Source organism: Caretta caretta, chromosome 3 (genome assembly GCF_965140235.1).
Source record: "Caretta caretta isolate rCarCar2 chromosome 3, rCarCar1.hap1, whole genome shotgun sequence".
Taxonomy (NCBI): domain Eukaryota; kingdom Metazoa; phylum Chordata; order Testudines; family Cheloniidae; genus Caretta; species Caretta caretta.
This window is the reverse complement of record NC_134208.1, coordinates 36,429,183-36,455,380: the sequence shown is the minus strand read 5'-3', so window position 1 is coordinate 36,455,380 and position 26,198 is coordinate 36,429,183. Positions and strand designations below refer to the sequence as shown.

The 26,198-nt window shown below is 39.4% G+C and overlaps 1 protein-coding gene across 2 annotated transcripts in view; it reads left to right on the top strand.

The window, feature by feature from the left end:
* The window catches only part of TRAPPC12 (trafficking protein particle complex subunit 12), an 80,447-nt gene extending 54,610 nt beyond the window's left edge, over nucleotides 1-25,837 (top strand). For both annotated transcript variants that reach the window (XM_048845413.2, XM_048845412.2), the window contains 6 exons: nucleotides 4,036-4,108; nucleotides 9,434-9,507; nucleotides 17,802-17,900; nucleotides 22,658-22,758; nucleotides 23,558-23,645; nucleotides 25,076-25,837. In XM_048845413.2, coding sequence (XP_048701370.2) covers nucleotides 4,036-4,108; nucleotides 9,434-9,507; nucleotides 17,802-17,900; nucleotides 22,658-22,758; nucleotides 23,558-23,645; nucleotides 25,076-25,318 — 678 coding nt within the window. In that variant the 3' untranslated portion in view covers nucleotides 25,319-25,837. The remainder of the gene's footprint in view (nucleotides 1-4,035; nucleotides 4,109-9,433; nucleotides 9,508-17,801; nucleotides 17,901-22,657; nucleotides 22,759-23,557; nucleotides 23,646-25,075) is intronic.
* The last annotated feature ends 361 nt before the right edge of the window (nucleotides 25,838-26,198 follow it).

The following is a 26,198-nucleotide window of genomic DNA, read 5'->3' as shown; positions in this document are numbered from 1 at the left end:
TCAGTGTTTGTTGTATTTGCTATACTTACTCTCAGAAATACCTTGAATAATACAAATGCAGAAGATAGATAATTTCCAATGTTATTTTGTTGTTTAAGACAGTTGGCAAGTTTTACCAATGTATTTAATAAAACAAAACATAGCAGAATAACTAGGATTTTAAACCAAAAACCAGGACTCCATTCTTTCTGCTGTGTACAGGGTTTGGCAAATGAAGGGTTCTGTGGCTCTTGCCGTACTGTTAGAAAGAAGAACTGTTTGGAAACACTTATGGGATGTACAGAGTTTGGCAATTGGGAGAAATTCTTTTTGGGACATTTTTCATCATCTTGCAGAGTGTATCTGCTGTTGTTGGGTTTAGTGTGTGGGTAGTGTTGGTGGCCTCTCATCTGCGGATCCCTTCTGGCCTTAGACTGTGACTCTGACTTTCTGACCCACTGGCTTTATGTCCTGCCTCTTCTCTGACTTTCCTTTACATGCTCCTGGATAAGCACTCTTCCTTATCTTAAAGAGACTCACCTCCTAACTGCTTCTGAGCTCAGCATCAGCATGGTACCTCCATATTGAATTTTGCATACACTGGCATACAATATATTATAGTGTTTCAAATGTGTGTCTTGTGCTATCTGGTATTTGAAGTGCCACACTCTTTGGCATGTGTCAGAGCTTGCAGCTGGCTATGTTAAAATGGACAAATCCCACTTATGACATAATTAGCCATGATTCCCTGCCAGAACAAAGATGTCTGGTCACCCTTGAGATGAAAGATATGCATTTCCTCTTTTTATTTTTATTTTTAAAGGATATATTGCTATTCAGTTATTTTAAAGGCCTAACAACCATATGGCTTTAGTTGTGTGCCATCAGATACATATTTTGTCTTCCAGTGCACCTCTAAGACAGGAATTGCAGGAACTGGTGTAAGGGAGAGAGAATGAAATAAAGAGGAAGATGCATAAACAGGACAGATGAGAAATTTTACAAAGTTGGCAATTTAACCACCTAAAACATTTGAAATTGCTTAGAAAAAATTACTAAATCTGACATTTCTGCATATATAATTGGTCACACAAATCTGTTAATCAGGACATTGTCTGCATTGTTCATAAGTAGAACACGTTCTCCACATTAAAAGAAAAAGTCATGGCACAACCAAAAAAATAACATTAAAAATAGGGGGAATTGATGACGGGGGATCTTTGCAGCCATAAACCAATAGTGTTTTGTTTTATTACTTTAAAAGTGAAGGAGGAATATTTCAAAATCCTTAGCCCTCCTTCTCAAGTACAGAAGTGTCTGTGGATACCTATTATGTAAATCTGATGATCTTGGAATCATAAAAGCTAGAGGTGCGAAAAGACGTATTAGCTCACCTTTTAGCTCCCTGCCAATGCATGATTGTTTTCTAATGCTTAGTCTAGTTTTTAATGAACCAGCCTGTGAGGTTGACACCACTTCCCTTGGGAGACTATTCCACGCTAATACAGTAAGAAAATTTCCTAGTATTCTGTTTTCCTTTACTTAATTTCATCACATTACCCCTAATTTAAACTCTGTATAATCCTAAATATTACCTCTCACTCCATGGTGTTTAACCCATTCAGATATTTGGCTAAAGTGACATCTACAATCTATGCACATCACATTTAACTCTTTCATTCTGCTCTTAACTTGGTCTCTCCAGCCCCCTGATCATTTTACTCTTATGTGAACTCTCTCGCATTTGCCAGTGTGTTTCTATAATCAGGTACACACAATTGCACTCAATATTCAAGATGAGTTCTGATGATGTTGCACCCAAAACTTCATCAGATATAAACATGAGGCATGAAGTCATCTCTAAGCCAGCCAATCAGTTTTAGTCATATTAAATATTTAGTCATGTTACAGTATAAACTGTAGCCAAAGGGGCAGATCCTATTCAAGAGAGCTCAAGGACTGGCATAACCAAAGCTTTTCAAGTGCATATCAAGGGGCATAATCAAAGTTTCTGTGGTCAGGTAGTACAGCGCCTGCCTGCGTAATCCTTATTAGGATTATAATATTAATATAGAGTATTATAATTCTCCTATTGTGATAAACACCAAGTGCACACAGAAAAATAAAGTTTACCCTAATCAGGGTCATGCATGCATAACTAGAGTTTTGTTTTGCATTCCTTATGCAGATTGTTGAATGGAAACTTTTCCCAGAATCTAGTTTTATTTAATCAAATGTATAGCTGTGGATATGCCTCAAGGAGGAATTTAGATCATGTACATTTTTCCACTGAGTTCAAATACAGCTATGAATATAACCAGTGAAACAATCACAGGAACTGCAGAAATTGCATGTTCTACAATTTGTGTCTCATTGCAAATTCTGCCTTTTTCTGCATAAGTTAAGTTTCTTGTTTTAGGGCAGGGAAACGGGGTGGAAATTGCTAATACACTGTGTGGTACCACTAGTCTTCCCTGCATAAATCAATATGCTGTTGCCCTGTTAAGCCAGCATTGCAGAGAACTGTCTCCAGACAAACAGTAGCATCAGCAGCAAAGGTATAAACTGTTTCTTCCATTTACCTCAAAGATGTGTTCACTTGAAAATCTAGCTGGGACCATTTAAATGCTAATACTACCGTGAAAGAAACTCTAACAAACACATACCTGGAGACAAAAATTTAAAGAGAAGAGAAACCTGCCTTGGACTAAAATCATTCCTGGTGTAACCAGAATGAAATCAGTGTAATTACTTCAGAGTTGCATTTTAACACATGATTCTCTTCTGTTGCAAAATAAACTTTCCTTTTGCCTGCCTGTTGACCTAAATGGCCATTTTTTAATACACTGCTGAAGAGGCACTAGGCTCCTAGCTGCATCTTTTGGCACCTAAACTTCTTTAAAAATCTATTCTTTAAGTTCCTGAACCCCATTTTCAAAAGGCTCTTCATGCCTAAGGCACTTTTCAAAATAGAACTTAAGCTCTGGAATCAATTGATCTCTTTTGACAATTTTACCTATTTCTTTTATTGTTTGGAAAGCACAAAGCACATTTTGAGTGCTACTGCACTGTAAATAATCTCTCTTTAAACTGTCATGAGCTGAAAGCACTAGGTACGCAGTGCACTGGGCTCCTAGGAGAGGGAGTGCCTCCTATGTTGCTGATAAACTAAACCCACCAGCTAATTAAAGAGTGAGTGGCTTAACAGGCTCTTAAGGGAGTCCCACTCAGTCTACTGTGACCAAAAAGATGAAACTGAAATGCGGTGATTTATGAGGGGATGGGAATCAGCAAAAATAGGGTAATCTTCAGGAGTCAGAGAGACATTTGGATACACCATAGCGGGATTGGAGAAATGCAATTGGCTTAAATTGCAAATGAAACTGTAGATATATATATATATATATATATATATATTCAAAGTGCAGATATCTTAAACCAGATGCTCCAATAGTTATACATATTCATTCTCCAGATAATCCAGCAAACATAATTTTTTGCTCACTCCGTAGCTTATATTATTTAAATCTCAAATAAAAAACAGCAACAAAATCCCAACTTTGGGAAGCAAATGGAGCTGAGAGTTAGAAGGATCATTATTTAATTTAAGAACAAAAAGGGGGCAAATTCTGTTTAAAACCAGAGCATCAATGAATTTATGGGATACATAAAATAAAATTTAAAAAAACCTCTTAGTTCTCTTCTGGAATCAGTTTGACATTTTTGCAAGAGCTGAATCATTCTCTTCTGGAGCATATTTGATATTTTGCTTAACAAAATGCATATGTCCCTGGTATATGCTGTCTTTTAATGCTTTGTGAGTATCATAAACCTGAACTCTAACATCAGCACTACAGTTCAAAGGCTTTCTGTTATGATTGATCTAGCTATAGTAATAATCAGTGATTTTGAAATCTGTCCATGTGAAACACTCCTGTTTGAATTGTTTTACATACAGACTATGACAACTGTAGATAACTTGCATATAATACAAAATGCTGCCTAATTCCAGAATGCCTGTTTAAACTCATGTTAGTTTTAAAAAATTTGCTACAGATACTAGAAAATTTGGCGCAAGGCTTAGCAGAAGATGGACGTATGACTAACATTACACAAGAGAACAGACAAGGTAGGCATTTTTTTAAAATTTCTTTTTACAGGCAGTGTATTTTTATAACTTGCCCAGGTATGCCAAAAGTTTTCAAAAGACTTCCCCAAAGCTGTTAAAAGAGTACTTTTGTGATATTATAGTCTCTTCAGCCCCTGAAATGATACATCTTGTATTTTTATTTGCTGGAATTCATTTAACAATTTCACCTTTTATTTTGATCAAATTGGTGAATTAAATCAAATCTCCTTTGTAGTTTGAAGAAACAGAGAGTATGACTGCCATTCTTTAGTGTTAGGTGTACAAGAAAATCAATGCATTGCTGAGGCATTGGAGACAGACCAGATGGGTATCTGTCTTAAGAGGCTCATTGCCTCCATCAATCTTCTCCCCTGAAATCTGAGAAACTTCTTGAGATCCAAATTTTCCCTCCTTCCCTGTTGGTCCCAGCAGATTATATTAATTTGAAAGGTCTTTTGCTATGTATTACCATATTTTGATTTAATATTTATAGGAGACATTTTCTTTTTTCCTTTTTATTTTAATTAACTTATTTATTAAAGATCATGGGGCAGGAAGAAAGGGGATTGCATCGGGAGCTGCTGATAGAGAATCCTGACAAGAAAAACATTCCTTTTTCCCACTTGAGAGCCTAAGGCTCACTGAAAATCAGTGAGATTTGTGGATCTGGGCCTTAGCATCCCAAAGAGACTTAGGCTCCTAAACTCCACTACAATTCATAAAACCCTGTTTGGCTGCCTCCTAACCCTAAATTCACTGAGTACCTAAATTTTTGCTTTAAAAGTTCCCAAGACACCAAAGATTTTGCCTCTGTGCATGTGCACAACACCTCACTCGTGGCGTCCAGATGCCTAACCTGCAGCGGGATCCTCAAATCAGGGGAAAATAGGCGGGGAGATGCCTATCTTTTCTGTTGGGCCCAGTCCGGTAAGCATGCAAAGAGCGTGCTTAATGGATGGGGACTCTTCAGAATCCAGCTGGAGGAGGGAGAAGTGGTGGTTGTGCTCTCCCTTATAACATTTAGCACAGTGGTTCGAGCACTTGCCTGGGATATGGGAGACCTAGGTTCAGTCTCCCTCTACTTGATGGGGGTACTGGATTTAAACAGGGGACTCACACCTCTCAGGAAGGTGCTCTAACCATTGAGCTATGGGATATTCTGATGTGGAGTGCTCTCAATCTTTCCTGCTGAAGTTGGATGTGAAAGAGTGATTGGAGCTGGGGGACTGGATCTAGGGTCTCCCACATCCCAGGTGGGTGCCCTAACCACTGGCCTATAGTCTCATTTGCACTTTCTCTCTCTCTGGCCCTATGCTTATGTAAGTATTAATATAAAGTGGAACAGCTTCAGTAGGAGAGACTGAGGGAGCCCCACATCAGACTATTCCTTACCACATGGTTAGTACACTCTTCTGAGACGTGAGAGGCCCCGGCTTAAATCCTTTGGTCCCATCAAACAGAGGTGAGATTTGAGCCCAGGTCTTCCACATCCTGCGTAAGTGTTTTAACCACTGGGCTAAAAATTATACGGGAGATACCATCGCCACCTCCTCCAGCATTTCTTGCAAGGAACCACTTAGGCACCTAAGTCATCTGACACCATGAGAGGGGTTTCCAGCTGGGGATTGCAAGCAGACATAAGCTCCTCCCTGACTTAGGCACCTAACTTTGTCAGAGGAGTGGGGCTAAGGATACACCCCTCTCATCAGCCTCTCCCATTGGCTAGCTTAGACATCCCAGCATCATCCTTTTTATGAGGTAGTTGTCCCAATAAATCTATAAGGGAGCTCAGTACACTGTCAGCTTTCAAGTTTTATGGGCTGAGCGTCATCCTGGATGTGCCTGTATTTTGTACTTCAGAAGTGGCAACCCTAGTCACTTTTTTGAAAAACGGGACTTAGGCACCTAAGTAATTTAAGTGCTCTTGAAAATTTTATCTGACGTGAGGTTTTAGGCACTGTAACAGGGCAGGTGTACCCCTTACCATGTCTAGCAAGCTAGGGGTTAAAACATCTATCACAGGAAGCCAGAAGCCTTTCTTCCACTACCAACAATCTATGAGTTAACCTGGTTAACATTCCTCAGGACACTGTTCCCCTACAGGGTCTAGGAAATCATTGTCTACCATTAGGGTGGGAGGAGAATAAATCAGTTTGTCTGGGTATAGTTGCCAACCAATGTGAAATTTTGCTTTAGACAAATCTCTAAGTGCTTTTTAGGGGGAAGGGGCATGTGCAAGAACCCATCAGCCAGTTATTTGCATATGTATTCTGGTGAATATTAAATTTACTTCTTTCTGGGGACAAGACCAAAAAGCAGAGAGAAATACTTGGCCTTTCTCAAAAATTATTTGAAAAAATGAAGCTCCTTCTCTATGTGGCTCTGTTTTCACCTTCTATTCCCTCTCCATACCTGGCTTCCTTCATAGGATTTCACTCTTTTCCACTCATTGGCTTTCTCCCACATGGATTCCCTCCTCATTTTCCCCAGGTCTTTTTGCCATTCCCCACCCTCTCTCTAAAAGACTGACTGCTTTTTGTCACATATGCAGAGACTTCTCTCCTAGCCACTTACTAGCTCTGTCCCCTGCAGGCTGCCCCTCTGACCTGCGGGTAACTGGCTCCTTGCTCTACGCCACTGTGTCTGCAACTGCCTTTAGAGCTGTGCTCAACTCAGCAGGGGGAAGAGCTAGAAAAAAGGTAGTCAGCAGGAACCAGGGGAGGGAGTAGCTGAACAGCTGGGAGAGATGCTGCTGTGCTTGGAGTACAACTGCCTGTCTGCCTAACAGTGCCAAAGGACTCTGGGGATGCTTGCAGGGACTGTTGGCTGCTCTTGCCTGATGGGGTTGGTCGGCTCTGCTCCCTACTTGCCCCTGTGCTGCGCTTTGAGCTGCAGGACGCTTTTATTTTTGTGGAAAATCCAGCTGATACAAACCTTATTAACTGTGGCTGAAGACAACCTTAAGTCATTATGGGGATTATGTCTGGGGAGTAATTTCCTTATTGCCAGTGTGAGTAGGTGCTGCACCAACCAGCCCATGACATACATCTTCTCTAGTGTGGAGCAGAATGTCTCATTTTCCAATTGTTCAGTAGGAGAGATTTAGCACTGCACCATTTGCCTGGCAGCACGTTTGTTTTCTGTAAGGAACCAAGTCTGCAGCTGCACCACGCACAGAGCTCCCATTGAAATGAATGGGAGCACATAGAGCCACTGTACAATCAGAGCCTAAATTAATAACCATTAGGAAGGAATGTTCAGATGGATAGTGTAACAGCAAGGGCTTGCAAGGTGAGTTATTGTCATTTCTACTACTGGGTTACTACTAATAATCATCAGGTATTGGGTTTCTATTTTTTGTTTTCCCATGTCATTCTTTAGCCCCTTGCTGCCAGCAATAAGAATCCCTCCTGAGTGTCCTTTTAGTGCATCTTGCATATTTATTCAGCCTTCGGACTTACTGGGCCTGAGCTTGTAGCTGCTCAATGTTCAGAACTCCCATTGTCTTCTGTGTATTGAGCAGCTGTAGAAATGTACGCAGCCATCTAGGTTCCATTTTCCAGCATATTTGAAACTTCTCATTAGCTGCTGTTTTTACTTTATTCTCTGCCTGTCCTGGCTACCACACAGACATTTTAATAGTGCCAGCAATAACAGAAAGTGTTCTTTATAACCAAGTGATGTCACAACACAAAACAATAAACTATAATCAAATGCATTCTTTTTTAAACACATCACAGTAAGTTTGAAATATGTTATGAGCTACATAATAGCTTAATTTTCAATCAACTGACTGGATCTCAGATCAATGTAACCCAGATTTTTTTAATATTAACGTTTAGAGACAACACAAGCACAAAAACATCAGGAAATGCACTTGACAAACCTAAAATTGCTTCAAAAATGGGATGTTAACATCATTGGAAAGAGTTATTTAACACTGCCCTGTTTCTGCCATGGGCTCAGAAAGAAACAAAAGGTAGAAAACATGGGGTAGAATGTCCTCTCATGGTATGCAATGTACTCTCCAGTAATGGCAATACATGTTTTACATGAACTTGGGGTGGAAAATATATAAAATATGACTTCATACTGCTGAATGATATAAGAGAGCTATGACTAAGGAAGCTATTATAAATTAAATACCAGGTCCAATCTTGGAGACACAACTATGCACTCAATTTTTAATGTGTCTAGAACATAAAGTTATATTTTTTTACCTGTCTCACCAAGCTTTTATTACTTGTAATGAATGGCATTTGTAAATCCATTAAAAAAAATTAACTCTCTGTAACCTGCCATGGTTTTTATAACAGACCCCTTTATTGCTACACAAGAACAAACAGTTATCACTGTTCTGTTGCAATCCACCCTTTTTCTTCCTGTCTTTCCAACCCCAATACAGTAACTTTGAGAGTTGATCGTCGGGGTGAGCCGTAATATTTGTTTTCAAATAATTTAATTCAAAATCAATCATGTACCAAATTAATATCCCTAATGTCTATTTTTGAAGGACAGAAGACTACATTTATTTCTAGTACTGATCTATAGAGCCCTGCACGAATACAAAATTTTTATGTGCATCCAATCCGTGATCTGTAAACGTGGTCTGAAGATATAAAGCGGATATCCTCAGATTTGCACGTCTCTCTGATCTATGGTCCCTGTGACAGTGGATACATAGGGAGAACCATTCTCTTACAACATCATGAGTCTGTCTCAAACCAAGGGAATGAGCAATCTGCTGCTGCAGCCTTTAAAGCCTGCAAACTCCAGGAGCGTGGAAAAGACAGACAGACTTGGCAGATTTTTCCACCAGATCACTAAGCCAGAGGAAAACAAATAGTCCCAGACTGAGTGAGCTCTGACCCTGCATGTTCTGGCTTTGAGATGAGATTTCAGGCTACGTTTGGGTTTTTAGTTGATTAAATTTAATCCCATAAATTACACAGTTGTATGCTGATGGTAATAATTATTTAGATGTTTCTATGTATCTTCTGTTCTGATATTAGAAAATGTGTGGCTTCTTTTAATATTTAATATGTTGCCTGAACTAAAAGCTGAAAGGTTGTCTGTTGCTTTTGCATCGTTGCATCATTTATGCAGATATTCTTTTCCTAGAACCAATCGAATTAGTCCTTTTAAGAGAGGCAGTATTTTCTATCTGACAGTATGGTGTGGCAAAGAATTAAAAATTCTATGCTAAAACCCAGTGATTTTAACAAGGGGGATCTTTTAAATCAGAATTCATAGGACCAATAATTGATGGCTAGAAAAAACCTCTAATTTATTTGTGCACATTCACAAGCTGCTCTTATTTTGTAGCCTCTGTTGAGCTGTGGAGGTCACGTCTGGGCCGGGTGATGTACTCCATGGCAAACTGTCTGCTAATGATGAAGGTACGTGGGTGGCAATAACTGCAGAGTTACCGTATATACTAGAATAGAATGTCAGAGAAAGTGCAAGAGAATTACTGGTGCGTGGATAGGGGAAGACTACCTGACTGTACAAGGTTTAGCTTAGTGAAGAATTAATTAGACTTAGTAATTACTTACTTAATAGATAACCACTTGCAGCAGTGTTCTTTAGGACCATATCTACACTTATTTCTCCTGAAATCATTTCAGAGCACATGCAATAACAATACAGAATTTGCATTTTTAAATTGAATTTTTCAAACACTTAACTAAATACTGTAATTAAAACCAATTATATGCTCTCTCTGTCTTTCTCAAACGATGTACTAGGAATGTTGCTCTAGTTGCACACAGTAATGATACTGTAGGCTTTGTGTGTGACAGAGACTCGAAGCATCCAAATACATCTTCTGCTTTGTCCATATGTCTGTGCAACTAGATTCTGACCCTGGAGTTTTTAGTCTCCTATAGCTGCAAAGGAAGGAACAGTCAGAGTGGAGTTGGCTATTTTTTGCCTGTTTTTCCACCCTTTCCTGTAAGCCTTCCTACTCCATTTGGTGCAACAGCTTCTCCTTGCATTCAGAAAGAGGGAACAACAAACTTCTTCCAAAGTAGACCTCGTTGCCATGGGAATAGGGATGCCCCTGTGCTAAGCTTGTGGCAAGAGCTATGGACTGCCTCAATCCAGATCTTAAAGCTACTTTATGGATCAGTTAGCAGCAAAACCCCAGAGCATCACTGTCCGCACTATAACCTCTCACAGACCAGGCTCTGAACTTCTCCATATTCCTAGTGTTCAAAACTGTAACGGTTCAAAAAAGAATTAGATAAGTTCATGGAGGATAGGTCCATCAGTGGATATTAGCCAAGATGGTCAGAGATGCAACCCCATGCTCTGGGTTTACTTAGCCTCTGACTGACTGCCAGAAGTTGGGAGTGGACAACGGGGGGGTGGATACCTTGACAATTGCCTGTTCTGGTCATTCCTTCTGAAGCACCTGGCATTGGCCACTGCCGGAAGACAGAATACTGGGCCAGATGGACCATTGGTCTGACCCAGTATGACTGTTCTTATGATCCTAGTTACCCAACAGCATTCCTGAACCTAGCTTTCCATAAAGCTGAATAAGCTGTTCGTAAGCCTTGTTTTCTTGATGGTTTTTAACACTCAAATAATATCTCAAATAGAGTACAGGTATGAAAGTGTCAGTTACTCAGAGACTGCCTTAAAATGCAGCATTCTGCTCTTATGAGGATCCCAGGAGATGGAAATGCATATTCGGAATAGTTAGAGTGAGATCAGCACTATTCCCTCTTACGTAAATACAACAGCACAGCAAATCAGGGTGGTTAGAAAGAAGCCCCATTCTGTCTTTAAACCAAACAAGTCTTTGTTTTGAATCAGAATCCTGAGACACAGTTAGTTTTCAGGAAACTCTCCTTTTTCAAATGCAGGTGGGAAAAAAATTTAAACACTGAGTCTCCATCCCAAACTTAAATGTATAACTGGAGTATAAAAATATCCAGTTAAAGAAATATAGTTAGCAAACACTGCAGGTTTTCAACAAGTTATACAGTAACTTTGCTTTTAACTATACTAATTTTTTCCCTAAGCTCCCTATATCTCCTTTAGTCACTTCTACTCTCCTCTTCTTTTCTGCTTCTGTATGCCTTTCTTGCTTCTATTCCCGTTTCATCCTTTTCATGATATTTTCTTCTCACTTCAATAGTGGCATGAACTCCAATTTCTAAGCAAGTCATCAGTGTTTCTGACAAGGTTGCTTCAAGAGAACTGCAACTCATTCTCCTTCCTTCATTTCTCAAAACCAAGTGTATTCACAATCTGTATTATAACTCTCAATCTAGGAAACTAGAATTCCAAGATTTATTTCCAGAATTCAGATTTCCCACATGACAATTATATGTTGCTATTGAACCCCCAACATAGCCATTACCTGTATTAAACTTGTCCTTGAATATGTTGCATGTGCCTTTCCATAATGCACATAATTTTCAAGAACTGCCTTATAAGAGTCAACGAGGAGTCTGGTGACACCTTAAAGACTAACAGATTTTTTCTGGGCATAAGCTTTTGTGGGTAAAAAACACACTTCTTCAGATGCACTTCTTCAGAATCCCAAGCACCGCTACAGGATGGGGACTGACTGGCTAAGCAGCAGTTCTGTAGAAAAGGACCTGGGATGAGAAGCTGGATATGAGTCATCAGTGTGCCCTCATTGCCAAGAAGGCCAATGGCATATTGGACTGTATTAGTAGGAGCATTTCCAGCAGATCGAGGGAATCTCTGGTGAGGCCACACCTCGAGTATTGCATCCAGTTTTGGTCCCCCCCCACTACAGAAGGGATGTGGACAAATTGGAGAGAGTCCAACAAAAATTATTGCGGAGGGCAACAAAAATTATTAGGGGACTTAAGAGGAGAGGCTGAGGGAACTGGGCTTGTTTAGTCTGCAGAAGAGAGTGAGGGGGGTTTTGATGGCAGCCTTCAACTACCTGAAGGGGGGTTCCAAAGAGGATGGAGCTAGGCTGTTCTCAGTGGTGGCAGATGACGGAACAAGAAGCCATGGTCTCAAGTTTCAGTGTGGGAGGTCTAGGTTGGATATTAGGAAACACTATTTCACTAGGAGGGTGGTGAAGCACTGCAATGGCTTACCTAGAAAGGTGGTAGAATCTCCATCCTTAGAGGTTTTTGAGGCACGGCTTGACAAAGCCCTGGCTGGGATGATTTAGTTGGGGTTGGTCCTGCTTTGAGCAGGGGATTGGACTGGATGACCTCCTGAGGTCTCTTCCAACCCTAATATTCTATGAAGATGTATGAAGAAGTGGGTTTTTTACCCACGAAAGCTTATGCCCAAATAGATCCGTTAGTCTTTAAGGTGTCACCAGACTCCTCGTTGTTTTTGTGGATACAGAATAACACAGCTACCCCCTGATACTTGACACTTATAAGAGTCAGAATATTTTAAGAGCAGTTTTCAAACATAAATCATATTGCAGTTAAAATCAGGGCAAAGTGTGAAGATAATCTATACGGTATATGCCACAAACCCTCTGATGGGTAAATGGGCTTCTTGTTTATTTTTTCCTTTAAATTTTCCCAAATGTTAAAACAGTCTTAATAACAAACAATGCTCAGATATTCATCTCTGCTTTAATTGATTATTTTTTCAAATAATGATTTTTAAACGTGATCTTTCTTGAGGATAAGTGTTTTTTGAAGAAACGAATTACACAAAAGCTTCAGATATGTGTAAAAGATATCAGTTGTCTGTAATATACTTCTAGAGGAGTATTCATTGTAAAATATATCATTCAAAATTGAAGCTTTTTGTTTTCCAGTGTAATGAATAAACAAACAAATTCTGGGTTTCTCCTGAACTGAGTCAGTGCAATCTATCGCCATCTAGTGACAATATATTATATTGGGATGTAATCCTGTGTTGATTCTGAAATACTGTTTGTTACTTGAATCATTTGTGATGTTGGATAGAGTGGTGATGATGACCACAGTTATTTTCTGAACTATAATAACGTTCCCTGTAACCTTGGTGTAAAAAACATTGACTAATTTCCAGCTGTAAATTTTATTAACCTTTTCCTTTGGCCAAAAAAGTTAACTAGTATTTGTTGAAATATAATTATAGATTATCTTTAAGGCTACGGTTGTCAAAGGACCCTAAAATAATTAGTTTCCATGGGAGTTGGGTACCTAACTCCTTTAGGCTCTTTTAACAATCCCAGCCTTAAATATTAAACCCAATAAATTCCCCTCAGTGTCATTCTTGTTGACCATCCTGAAAGGAAAACTTACGTGGCCCATGGAGTTCTGTACTTACATGGCCACATTACCACAGTATATGAGCACCTCACTAATAGCCCTGTTAGGTAGAAAAGGTGGTGATTTGAGGCACAGAGAAGTGACCCACGATCACACCGGAAACCTGTGATGCAACAGAGAATTGAACCTGGGTCTCCTTTCCCAAGGCTAGTCCTCTAACCTAGTGGTTTTCAAACTTTTTTTTCTGACTACCCAATTGAAGAAAATTGTTGATGCCCGCGACACAACAGAGCTGGGGATGAGGGGTTTGAGGTGTGGGAAGGGCTCAAGGCTTGGGCAGAGGGTTAGGGTACAGGGGTGGGGGGTGCAGGATGTGGGAGGGGGCTGTGGGCTGGGGCAGGAGGTTAGGGTGCAGGAGGGGGTCTGGGCTGGGGGTGCAGGCTCTGGTGTGGGGCCAGGTATGAGGGGTTTAGGGTGCAGGAAGGGGCTCTGGGTTTGTGGGGGGGCTCAGGGCTGCGGCAGGGGATTGGTGCGCATGGTCGGGGCACGGGCTTACCTCAGGTGGCTCCAGGTCAGCAGCGTAGCGGGGGTGCTGTGGCAGGCTTCCAGCCTGTCCTGGCACCGCAGATCGCGCTGCGCCCTAGAAGCTGCCAGCAGCAGGTCCAGCTCCTAGGCGGAGGAGTGCAAGCGGCTCCTTGTGGCTCTCACCCGTGGGCACCGCTCCCTAGCTCCCATTGGCCGGTTCTCAGCCAATGGGAGTGTGGAGTCGGTGCTCAGGGTGGGGGCAGCACTGGCTCTACTGCAGTTAAAACGATGTGGAGGAGGAAGGGAAGACCACAGTCTATACTAGTGACAGAAGAGTCTGATGTCTGAGCATTCTCTTCTGATCTGGATTCTCTTTTGATTTAAAAGACAGAGACAGCATAAATTGTCCTCTCTCCTATCTCAGGACCAGTTTCTCAGGACTAATCCTAATGACCAGTTGAGGGTGCAAAAACATATTTTACTTTTCTTCACGCAAATAGCCCGATTGGATTTATTGGGACTATTTACATGAGTTAGTCTATCTAGGTTTAGGTCTAAATAGTGCTTGATTCAAAAGTTATTAAAATTTAACACAGTTTTGTCCATTCTCATAAATTAATCATGAGTAATGCAAATTTGTCCCCTCCTGCAGGCATTCTCATGATGATGCAAAAATCTTCAGCCTTCGTGTGATTTTTTTTTTTTTTTTTTAGGAAGCAGTGTGTGAGAGAGAGAACTCCCTACTTCTGTTTTATAGTTTAGTGAAGGTGCATGAACCTTTTAAGCCCAAAGACCATGAGTTCTAGTCCTAATGCTTCCAGTGACTGCTGTTAACGTTTCTGTACCCTTCTCAACCCTTATTATAAGCCAAGATTTCATATCATATAGGAGGGTAACTGTCCTTCACCATTTGCACAGATAACTGGGAGCTTACACAAACCTGCTTCAAGCAGAGCTGAGAATGAAACACAGGTCTCTAATATAACAGAGCTAAGTTTATCCACTTTGCAACATAGTCATCCAGAAGGAACCTGTCAAATCAGGTGCTTGTGTAACTAACATTAGTGCCATGTGGCTCTGTGCCATAGTGTAGTGGGTAAGCCCACAGATTAATGACTCTCTTCTACTGCATCCATGCAAAGAGGTGTGGTTCTTTAGCTGAAGTGGTGGAATCTCCTTCCTTAGAAGTTTTTAAGGTCAGGCTTGACAAAGCCCTGGCTGGGATGATTTAATTGGGGATTGGTCCTGCTTTTGAGCAGGGGGTTGGACTAGATGACCTCCTGAGGTCCCTTCCAACCCTGATATTCTATGATTCTGTGATAAGTGTTAGCGACTCACCCTTTTACACCCAGAATACAACCCTACGTATGTCCCAAGCAGGGGCATTGTTTCATTAGGTTATGCTCTCTGTAACCGCTACACCACCATCTGCTCCCAGAACACGGAATAGAAACCAGTCACCCTGTTGTCCAGCCTTCCATTTCTGTAACCCACTCACTGTGTGTGGTGTCTCCCTATATGGGCTGGTCTTCATACAGATAACGGCATGCTTTCCTCTTACCACTTACTCTTTAAGCTAAAGTGGAGGAGGTCTATGCTTTGGATCAGAATATTGTGGTTTCCAGCCCTGCTCATATCCATGTGGGGCTGAAAACTACATATATGTATAAAAGTTAGGGTAAGGACCACAGAGTGATAATTGGAATTATTTTATTTTGTAAAACATTGCATTTAAAAGTGAATTAGTATAACATCCCATTTATTTTACTGTTGCATTTTTATTATGTGTAATTGGTTACGTATAATTGTCCCTTTAGACATAATATGTTGTGACAGACTGCTTTGTCTCTTCACTGAAGAGTTAACTCAAGTTCTCTACCCTCAAGTTATTCCTCTCAAGTTAGCATAGCTCAAGGTGGAGCAGCCACACTGCAAAATAATATTCAAGCAGCTGCATTCACTCATATGTGGTACAAAGACTTCTGGGTACACATCCCATGATTCTTAGCACTGCAATAAGTTGAGCTGCTCTATTAATTCTTTCCCAGTGATTTGTGGGAGAACTTTTCTGCCCTATCTGGCTATTGGAGGTGGGGGAAGAATTGTGGGAAGGCAGTGGAGGTCTAGCAGCACTTGAGTAGTGTTAACCTGTATCCACACGTGCTCTCTCGAGTTTTAAAATATGCCCCCTCTTGGGCTAGCCACTCAAGTTAAAAACTCCAGCACACTTGAGGTAAGAGGTTTTATATATGGATGGGACTCAAGTTATAACTCAAGTTAACTTTAAGGTGCAAGAAAAGCCTTTAGTGTGTGTTTAAGACTAAGACTAACAGAATGTGGGAGGTTTTGCCTGTGTCCAGAGTGGAAGAGCTGTTGGTGAACTCCCCTAAAAGATCAGAATTTGATTTAATAAACGTATTATTCCAGAAAGCTAGCCTTGTTCTCAATGGTGTAACATTAATGCTTATGGAAGCATCTCACGAAATGACAAGACTATAGAGCCTTTCACCTGTCTATCACCAGTTTGAATCATAGCTAGCTCAACAGGGATTAAAAGCTGTTCCTACCTAATACAAGTCTGGTGGTCCCTATATGAGGTGAGTTTGGTGAATTCCAGTTCCTGCCTCACAAAGTCACTACCATGCTTTTCACTAGACTGTAAGCTCTTCAGCGCAGGTACTGTTTCATACTATGTGTTATTTATACGATGCTTAATACAATGGGCCCCCAATCTCGGTTGAGTTCTCTACCAAGAGTTCCAGTAGCAGAGGCCAAAATCACCTTACTCACTATAAATTTGTGAGAGTTCTCAACAGTGTAAATATCACACACACATTGATGGAAAAGGGAGTTCAAAAGAAAGCGGACCAAATAAAACCACCTGACTTTTTTAGGGTCTGTCTGTTGGATTTTTGAACTTCTGGGGTAGCCAATATTGATACAGTAACATTTAATGTGACATGGTGCATCAGAGTGAGAACAAGAGCTCTAAATATGTCAGTTATTAAATATTATACATGTATCATTGTTAATGAAGTATAGTCACAGTTTGCAAATTGTTTGCAATTGAAGATCTCTTTGATTTTTGTTACTGCAAAATTGGATTATTACAGGTCATGATCTGGGTCAGAAATAGGCAGGTCTTAGTCATTTTAAATATAGCCTTAAGAAAACATAACACAGTTCACAATATCTGCCATCAGTTATGGAGTAGAGGAGAAGGCAAAAGAAATGCCTGTGGCATTTTTTCCAAGTAAGTTGGGGGGGAAAGTGACCCCTGTTGCTTTTCAGCATTAAAATTTGCAGAGATTAGAGCACCTTCAAGAGGCAAAACAAAACAAAATGGTAGGCTACTAGGCAGAGTGTATACACAAGCGTCTCAAGATAGCTGGCAAAGCCTGGAACGAGCAGGCTGTGCCCTTTAGTCTCTGATATGGTTTTGATTCTGAGCATCGCACACTAGAAGTCCTTGTATTACAATTTACACATGGAATTTTCAGAAGTGCCAAAATCACTTGGGTGCATAATCCCCATTGATTTAGACTAAATGGCACCTGTGCTTTTAATTCACTTAGGTGCTTTTGAAAATGCCACCCGAAATCATTATTGGAAGCTGAAGAGTAAATAGTCAGGTTGTGTTGCTAATTTTGCTGAGGAGAGACGTGACCCAGTTGGAAAAAGAAATGTAAAGAAAAATCTGCCACTTTATCACTGGGTGTAGTGTACATTTCCAATAGAACTGAATAGTCAGAAGGTTAGCATAGCCGGCAGCTAGCACTGCCATGTTGGGAGGAAATTCCATTAACATTAAATATTTGAAATGATTTTAATTCTGTACTCGTTCGTTCTCATTAATATCTGTTTACTGCATACACACTTTTTAAAATGAGCGTACATAAAACAATGAGTGAATGCTGATCTTAAAATCTAGTCATGTGCTTTTTCCCCCTTAGGACTATGTGCTTGCTGTAGATGCATATCACACAGTCATCAAATATTACCCAGAACAGGAACCTCAGCTGTTGAGTGGAATTGGAAGGATTTTTCTTCAGGTATATATGTTACTCTGAATATGCTAAGTAACATTGTTGACAGTAATGTAATGTAATGAGTAATTGCTGTATTTAAAACTCTGTTGTTCTTCTTATTAGGTGTATATATGGCAACCTATATGTCGTAGAGACTTTAAAATAAGATGAAACAGCAGAATTTCTACCATGAAACATTTGACTAGATTAGAAAATGTAAAGTATTTACAGTGGTGAATCAAACTTTAATTACATTATCTAACAAAGATCACACTATGGAAATTATACCTAATAATTATATCAGCTCAAATGGTGAGACCCTGGTCCCACTAGAGTCTATAGCAAAATTCCCACAGACTTTAATGGGGCCAGGATTTTACCCCAAATCTAATTTCCCTCTTCTTCAAACCCAGACAGGCTTCTGGTGTTTAATCAAACTGCTCCCTAAACAGCTTAATCCAAAAGCCATGTCAGAATTTCCTCACCTTCCTTTTGCCATAGCATTATTTCCATTGTGGAAAGAAAAGCCAGTAGTGTTTCATGTGTACAAAGAACGTGCATATGGCTGTGTAGATGACACCTATTAAATACTGTTGGAATATTACATTGTTTTTCAAAAAATGATCTCTTATTGCTATGCTACATAGTTATCTGATGAAAATTTAAGTCCTAATATTTCGTATCCAACAAATCCATAAAGAATAGGTTTGTAACATTCCTTAATGTTAAACACTTCAGACTTTCTCTTTTATTAATAAAGAACAATATTAGTGCTTAAATGATGTATTTATAAACTTTCTTCTTGTCTGTGGTGATAAGGCTAGAAAATTAAACTGTTCTATTTGGGGTTTCTTTTTAGTTGGACAAAAGATAATTACATTATTATTGTTCATTTGAAATCATATAAGTTGTCATTCAAACAAATCCAATTATGGAATTTTCAGTTTTTCTAGCAGAAATTTTATTTCAAGGTAGTTGATCATTCAGTAGAGTGGAGGTGGTGTTTGAAGGTCTTTTTCTGAATCAGAATTGATCTGAACGTTGAAGTGAAATTCCTATACAATTGAAAAATATGAAAGTTAATTATAACCTGAATAGACAACTTCTACTAACTATGAATAAAGCTACTCAAAATCCACATAACTAATAATTCTGGGTCATAATAGAAAAATCGATCAGCCAGTTTGGATGCTTTACTTGGCACTGTCATGTGACAAAGCAGAGATCACTTCCTGTCCCTGGATTCTTTCTCTCAGATACATCAGTGACTTCATGGACACTATCAACCTCGAGAGAGTGTGCGCAGACTGCCCCATGTCTCTGAAGAGCAGACTGTCCATCCAATTTAAAGAGTGGTGTTAACAGGCTCTGAGATGAATCCTGTCAAGTTGTTATCCTCCTTGATGGTTGGCTATGACATGGGATTATTTGAATTAGTGGTTTTACTGCCAGAACTGGACCTTTCCTAATAGAGTAGCAGAAGGGAAAATAAAGCATGAGGTGCCTGTTGGCCTGCTTACATAACCCTGGACAATAGTTAATGAAAACACAACTTCTAAATGCAAATAGTTCTTTGGCCTGGTGCATCAGGGAAAATGTCTTTATTGCTTGGCAATATCTCCTGTTTTTATTTGGTAGTTTTGAATAAAAGAAGGATTCAAATTGCCTGTTTATGAAAATAAGAATAAAACCTCATTGAGAGAGGGTAAACTCGACTGAAATTTAATAACAAGAAATTCCATCTTGAGAGTGCTAAGCAACTGATACAGGAATTTAATGTCAAAAGATGCTCCCCGACTTGTGCAATCGTTCCATTCCGGAACGCCTTGCGTCACTCGAGTTTTGCGTAAATTGGAAATGTATACCCGACCACTACACCAAAAAAAACCTCCTGTCTGTGTGTTGCTTTTGCCAGGAACAGATCAGGAATGGAGCCTTCCAACTCCTGTTAAGTTACTAAGTAATATAGCTAGAAAATGAGTTAAATTTCCTTTTGTTTAATGGCTGGTAAAATAAGCTGTGCTGGAGGGAATGTATATTCCTGTTTTTGTGTCTTTTGGTAACTTAAGGTTTTGCCTAAAGGGATTCTCTGTTTTGAATCTGATTACCCTGTAAGATATTTACCATCCTGATTTTACAGAGGTAATTCTTTTACCTTTTCTTTAATTAAACTCGGGGAGAGAGAGAGAGAGAGAGAGAGAAAGGTGCAGCAAAGAGGAGTTGGGAGCCAGCATGTGTAGGTGTCAGCTGTGTAGCATGTTTGAACTCTAGAACAGGCAAACTCCATGAGAAGAAGACAAAACCTTTTGCAAAAACTGAGGGGAAAGGCAAAGGGAACTTTTCAGCACTCAAGCCTCACAGTTTCTCAGAAAAATGGTGCCAAGTGATTCCCAAGTAGTCTCAAACTGATCTGCTAGCCATGACTTGCAACCAGAAGAGGCACAATGAGCCAGATTTTACCCATTTATGAAAGTACCAAAGGTATTTTGGGAGTGGAATTCAACTCCTAAGTGTGAAGTAATGCAATGGTGAATTACTAGATAAACCCAGGGTTGTGAGTTCAATCCTTGTAGGGGGCCATTTAGGGATCTGGGGCAAAAATTGGGGATTGGTCCTGCTTTGAGCAGGGGGTTGGACTAGATGACCTCCGGAGGTCCCTTCCAACCCTGATATTCTATGATTCTATATGATTAGTGAAGAAGTTCTATGAATATGAAGTCAAGGGTGGAGTCTTGGGAGACGTAACATTGGCATAAGGCTAAACTACGTGTTGTATTCTCTCTTACTTCAAATTTCTCACAAGACCCAATTCTTCTGTAATGCCTACAAGAATATGTTGGTTCAGGAGCTGTGAGATATAGTTGAACGGTTTTTAATTTTCTTTTTAAGTATACAAAATAGTGTGTGTGATGTTTTATGTTTAATGTTACCTATATCCTTCACCTTCCAAATGTCACTTATTTGTTATGAGCTTCTTAGGGCAGGAATCATGTCTTCCTAGCCCAGTGGGTCCCTGATTTTGAATGAGGCCTTCAATAGCTACCATCATATAAATACTAAATGAGGGGAGAGATTTGGAAAAAGCAGAAAAGGCCACAGTCTACCCCAGAGATGCTTTAAGAGGTAATGTGAGTAAAGCTGTCAGCAACCACTTGGGACACATCAGAGACAAAGTCAGCCTGATAGGTTAGGAGGAAACAATGAAGATGGTTTGGTCTTCAGTATTTCATTTTATGCTCCTAAAGTACTCTGAATCTGCTTGCTAGCTAACCCTTATTTGCTATTTGAATAACTCCATCAAAGGACTTGAAAAGTGAAATTACTGTTTAATTTACAAACCAGTGCTTTTAAGTTGTTCTGTGACTATTTTAAACCCAGTTTCTGCAATAAATTACAGCAAAGGGGACTTAAAAATAGCCCCCAAAATATTTTTTGAAAAATAATCCTATTTTTCAGACTAACGGAAACCATGGTTAGTCAGTGCAGATTACATTGGAGGAACATTAACCATGGGTTTGATTATTTGAGGCTAACAAGAGGGTTTTGTGTTAATTTGGAAGCATTCATAATCATAATAGTTACATTAGTTCAGAAAAAGTGACTGAAATTCCTAAATTAATTAAATAAAATCCGGTGGGAAAGTAATTTTAAATGGTTAAAATTCCAGGACTAATTTAAACTGATTCTTGTATGTCAGATATCCTGGAAAAGCGAAAGAGATAAATACTTTCCATTTATTTAATGGAGTAAGGGCACTTAACAAATGAATAGTTTATGTATAGTAATTGCATATTATTCAGACACTTGAATGCTGAGATACAGTTAAGAAATAAGAATTGTTCATGATAAGTTTTGTAAACTACCATATTTTTGCTAAAAGAGAAGAAAAAGCTTATTTCCTAAAATAATCACTCCTAACTTAAAAACTGTGACATTTGATTTACTTTACACCTTGACCACCCTCCCAAAAGAATTATGAATTCTGTTTTCTGACAGTTCCCAAATCCATCACTCCTTCCACCCACGCACTCCCTTTATCATCTAGCCCAATAATTCTGAATCCACCACATTATCCCTTCCCCAGTACCCTAACTGAGACTCTTCTAAGTGGCTTCTCTACCTGGTATTTTTGTCTCCGTAGCAGCAATGGCGGGGGTTGTTCTCTGGTCTCTGGCTGTGGGGTGATTGCTCAGGAGGGAACTAGATCTCCTCTGGTCATAGGTGGGGTGGCCATCTGAAGAATGGATCTTCCACAAGCTACCTGGCTACCATGCTCCATCTCACTTATGATTGGTGGCTCCTAGCTTTGAGGAGTGATCCTGTTTCCTCTCTTGTGTAGTAGCTATTGGAGGTAGCTCTGCTATCTTCTCATTTCCAGCTAATTTTGCAAACCCCTAGGGTTTTCTTTACAATGGAGAGCCTAGACACCTGTCAAAGCTGTTAGAAATGAGGAGACAAAGCCACCACTACGTAATATTCTAATGTTCCACTGAGCCCAGTTTAAGAACCAGGTCCTTAGGGAAGAGGACACTGTATGTGTTTTTTGTTATTCACTTCTATGAGCTTAATGAGGAATTGTAAAAGTCAGCCTTGATATCGGCTTTAGTCCATTCACAGTGAATAATGGCTAATCGGAGAGGTAGAATTATGATGCCAGTTACTTTAATACTTCATATGTTTTCACGTTTTGGTTCTTTGTGGAAGGATGTCCCATGAAGAGCTCATTTGAATGGGTCTTTCTCATGCATTGTCCTAACTTTCTTGTAATTTTTGTCATCCAGATTGGAGATATAAAAACCGCAGAAAAATATTTTCACGATGTTGAGAAAATGAGTCAGAAATGGGATGGACTACAGCACCAAATTATGGTTTTAATGAACAGGTAGATAATTTAAGAGCTAAATAAAACTTTAAAATATGATTTTGCAAAATGTGCATTGTGAGTTTTAAAGTACCCTTGAGAGTATCTCTTTCTCTTTCTTGCTCTCTTTTATGTAACCACATCTGTCAGAAGTGAGACTGAATGGCATGTACACCCATGAGATCTGTATTACTTGGTGTAGTCATCTTATCCTGGCTTGAAACTCTTTAGTTACAAGAGTTGATTTTACAAAGTTATTTCTCATTCTTCAAAGCATTGCATATTTTACCCTATTTTTTCAATATATACTTTTAGGAACAAAGAAGCTCTTTTGGATTCTGATCCTGCAATCAGATTTGCTAGTGCAGACCCAGCACTTGCTAGCTTCAAATGGATGCCAAGATATGCACTAGTAAATCAGATTGCATGATGGAGTCCTCAGGTTTTGGTGTTTATCATATTAGCTAAATATATTTTGACAAGTAAAATAATACTACAGGTGTGTTCTGGAAACAGATATAACACTTTTAGTTTCACAGAGAAATTATTTTAGGAAGACTCTCTGTATTTTAATAACAAATATAGAAAAGCATTGCTTTGTTGGCAGAATATCTGAAGTGGTCAGTGATCTGAATTGTCACTTCATTTGTCTGTAAATCTGTGTCTCGCAGCTGGCTCACGATTACACTGAGAAGAGCAAATGTCAAAAACTCTTCGCATTTATAATAGGGAAAATAAAAAGTGGTCTCCGTTCCATTTGAATTGTATTATCACCTTGGGTTTTTCAGGATAACTGACTCATGTGTCACTTACTTTCTAGAGCATTTCTCTATCTTGGTCAGAATAACTTTGCAGACGCTCACAGAGCCTTCACAGAAATTTTAAAGATTGACCCTGCAAATGCTGTGGTAAGACTCCGGATGTACTACATTGAATTGACACCTGAGTGGTTCCTGTCTTATCTTATCCCTAAGATATAGATAGCACCCAAAGGGTGCTTGGAGCTCTATAGAAAAATTAGATATGGTCCACGCTCCAAAGGGCTTTCTCTATACATAAAGATAAGATACAAATAAAAACAAAGGGATGAGTAGGGGAAGGCAGGACCAGTTTACCTGAAGAGCATGATTGTTTACTGCATGCACTGTAATGGGTTACATGTTAAGGGGGCTCTGTGAGGGCTTTTATATGTTGGCTTTGTTTTGTTAGAGGTACATATTGGAAAACAAAATGGTAATTGCAAACATATGAGGAAATAATTTATCATCGGATAGTATTAAAGGGACACTATCCACTTGAAAAATCACACTTTTTTACCCCATTTTAATTACTGTATTTAGAAATAACACTAAAGGCTCCTGATCCTGAAACTGCATCTGTGCATGCACATGGGTCTGCCCATATAGAGCCAGCTGTAAATCAGAGTCTAAAATTCTTATCACTGAAAGACATTACAGAAGAATTGTCAAGTTTTTTCATCTTGTTTACTTGTATATTTGGCAGCCCTCTGACTATAGGGATGTATCGGTATGCTGATCCTTGGGCATATATTCCCAGTGCCATATTCCCGGGCCCCTTTAAGACTGAGGGAACCAAGTTCAGGGAGCACATGCTTGGAGTCCTGTGACTGCCGGCTGTAAATGCCACCTGCTATAACTAGAGACCACTTCCCCTCATTTGTGGGAGACCTACTTAGGAAAGAGGGTTGTGTCTTCCCCTATCCCCAGCTTTCAGAAAGTGTGAAAATTTCCATTGCTAAGTATTTCATACTACTTTTATCTCTTTTGTACCTTGTGTTACTTAATAAATTCTGCTCTGATGAACAGGATATGGAACCTGATGAGCATTTGGGATTTATTTGGACTGCCCTAGTTAGTGAATCTACCCATTGACTTAAAAGTCAGTTTCAGTAAATCAGTTTCCCCTGTTTGCATCTGTGTTTCATGTAGCTGCAGGGGAGAGAAGGACATTTTTAAAAATAGGAATATGCAAGTGTAAAACTAGAATAATTGGCAGGAGGATTCAAGGACAAATGTGGTATCTGAAACCACTTTCAGCTCACTTTTAACATTATCTGTTGAGCCCCTTTACCAATCTGAATTCCAGCTTGGATTCTTCTATCTTTTAGAACTTCAGATGTTGGAGGTCAGCTAGTTTTTCTTATGGGATAGACACTGAAAGTAACCAAGCTCCCCATGCCAAGGATAAAAGAATTGAATTGTAGGATAAATAATACATTTCAACAATTGCAAATATTTGCAAAAAAAAAAAAAGTAAAGACTTATTAAATTTGGTTTGACTCCAGACTCAATATATATATTATAATCTTTTTCTCTAGGCTAATAACAATGCGGCTGTTTGTTTGCTTTATCTGGGAAAATTGAAGGATTCCCTCCGGCAGTTGGAAGGAATGGTTCAGCAGGACCCTAAACACTACCTACATGAGAGTGTTCTTTTCAATTTGACAACTATGTATGAATTGGAGTCATCCCGCAGTATGCAGAAGAAGCAAGTGCTGCTTGAGGCTGTAGCTGTCAAAGAGGGTGATAGCTTTAACACTCAGTGTCTCAAGTTAGGATAGTTTGTTTTCATCTACCAATTTTTTTATGAAAGGCTGATTTTTAAAATTGTACATACTCGTGAATATGTAAATGTTCCTCTTATGAATGAAATGTAATAAAATCTCTAATTATGAACATATAGCAGAATTACTACACTATCTACACGGTCTGGAACAATAATCCTTGCCTGTCACTATTGGGATTTTGTGCTGATCTATAGCCAGCTTCATCTCTGCAGGTCTGTTACTATTCAGTTATTCTTAACTGTCGTATCCATAATCACATTTACTCAGATGGATTCCTTTTTTCAGAAGTGACACGTTTGAGCTGACTTGTATTGATGGTTGTTATTATAAATTCTTCAGTGATTGCGGGAGAAACATGATATTATCAACTCTCATAACATGGCTAAGGGTTCCAGAGAATGTCTGTATAAGTAGCATTTATCATAAAAGTTAAATCCTGAATGCAGATTTGCTTTCAGCATCTTCTAGTGTGTATATCCCACCCTCCCAAGCCAATAAACTCAGTTCCTCCTATTTGTGCACTCACAGTTGATTGTTTCATTTTTTTAATTCAGTATTTAAAACCCTGTATTTTCAAATGAGGTCTCTGGATCAACAGAAGAACCGCTACCATCCCTTAATTTATCCCTATTTGATAGAGAATCAATCCAGATACTCTGTTAATTTGTAAAACAGTTCTAAGTACGACAAATAGAGAGAGCTATACATTGTGCTCAAGCACAATAATGGTCAGGAGTAAGATTCTCTTACAGCAGTTGGAGTAGCCTATCATCATGAATTACTGCAGTGGGACAATGTGCAGTCTTGAGCTACGATGGTTCAACACCACGTCTTCTAGTCAGGTTTTTATACTACTCCTCCCACTGTGATATCT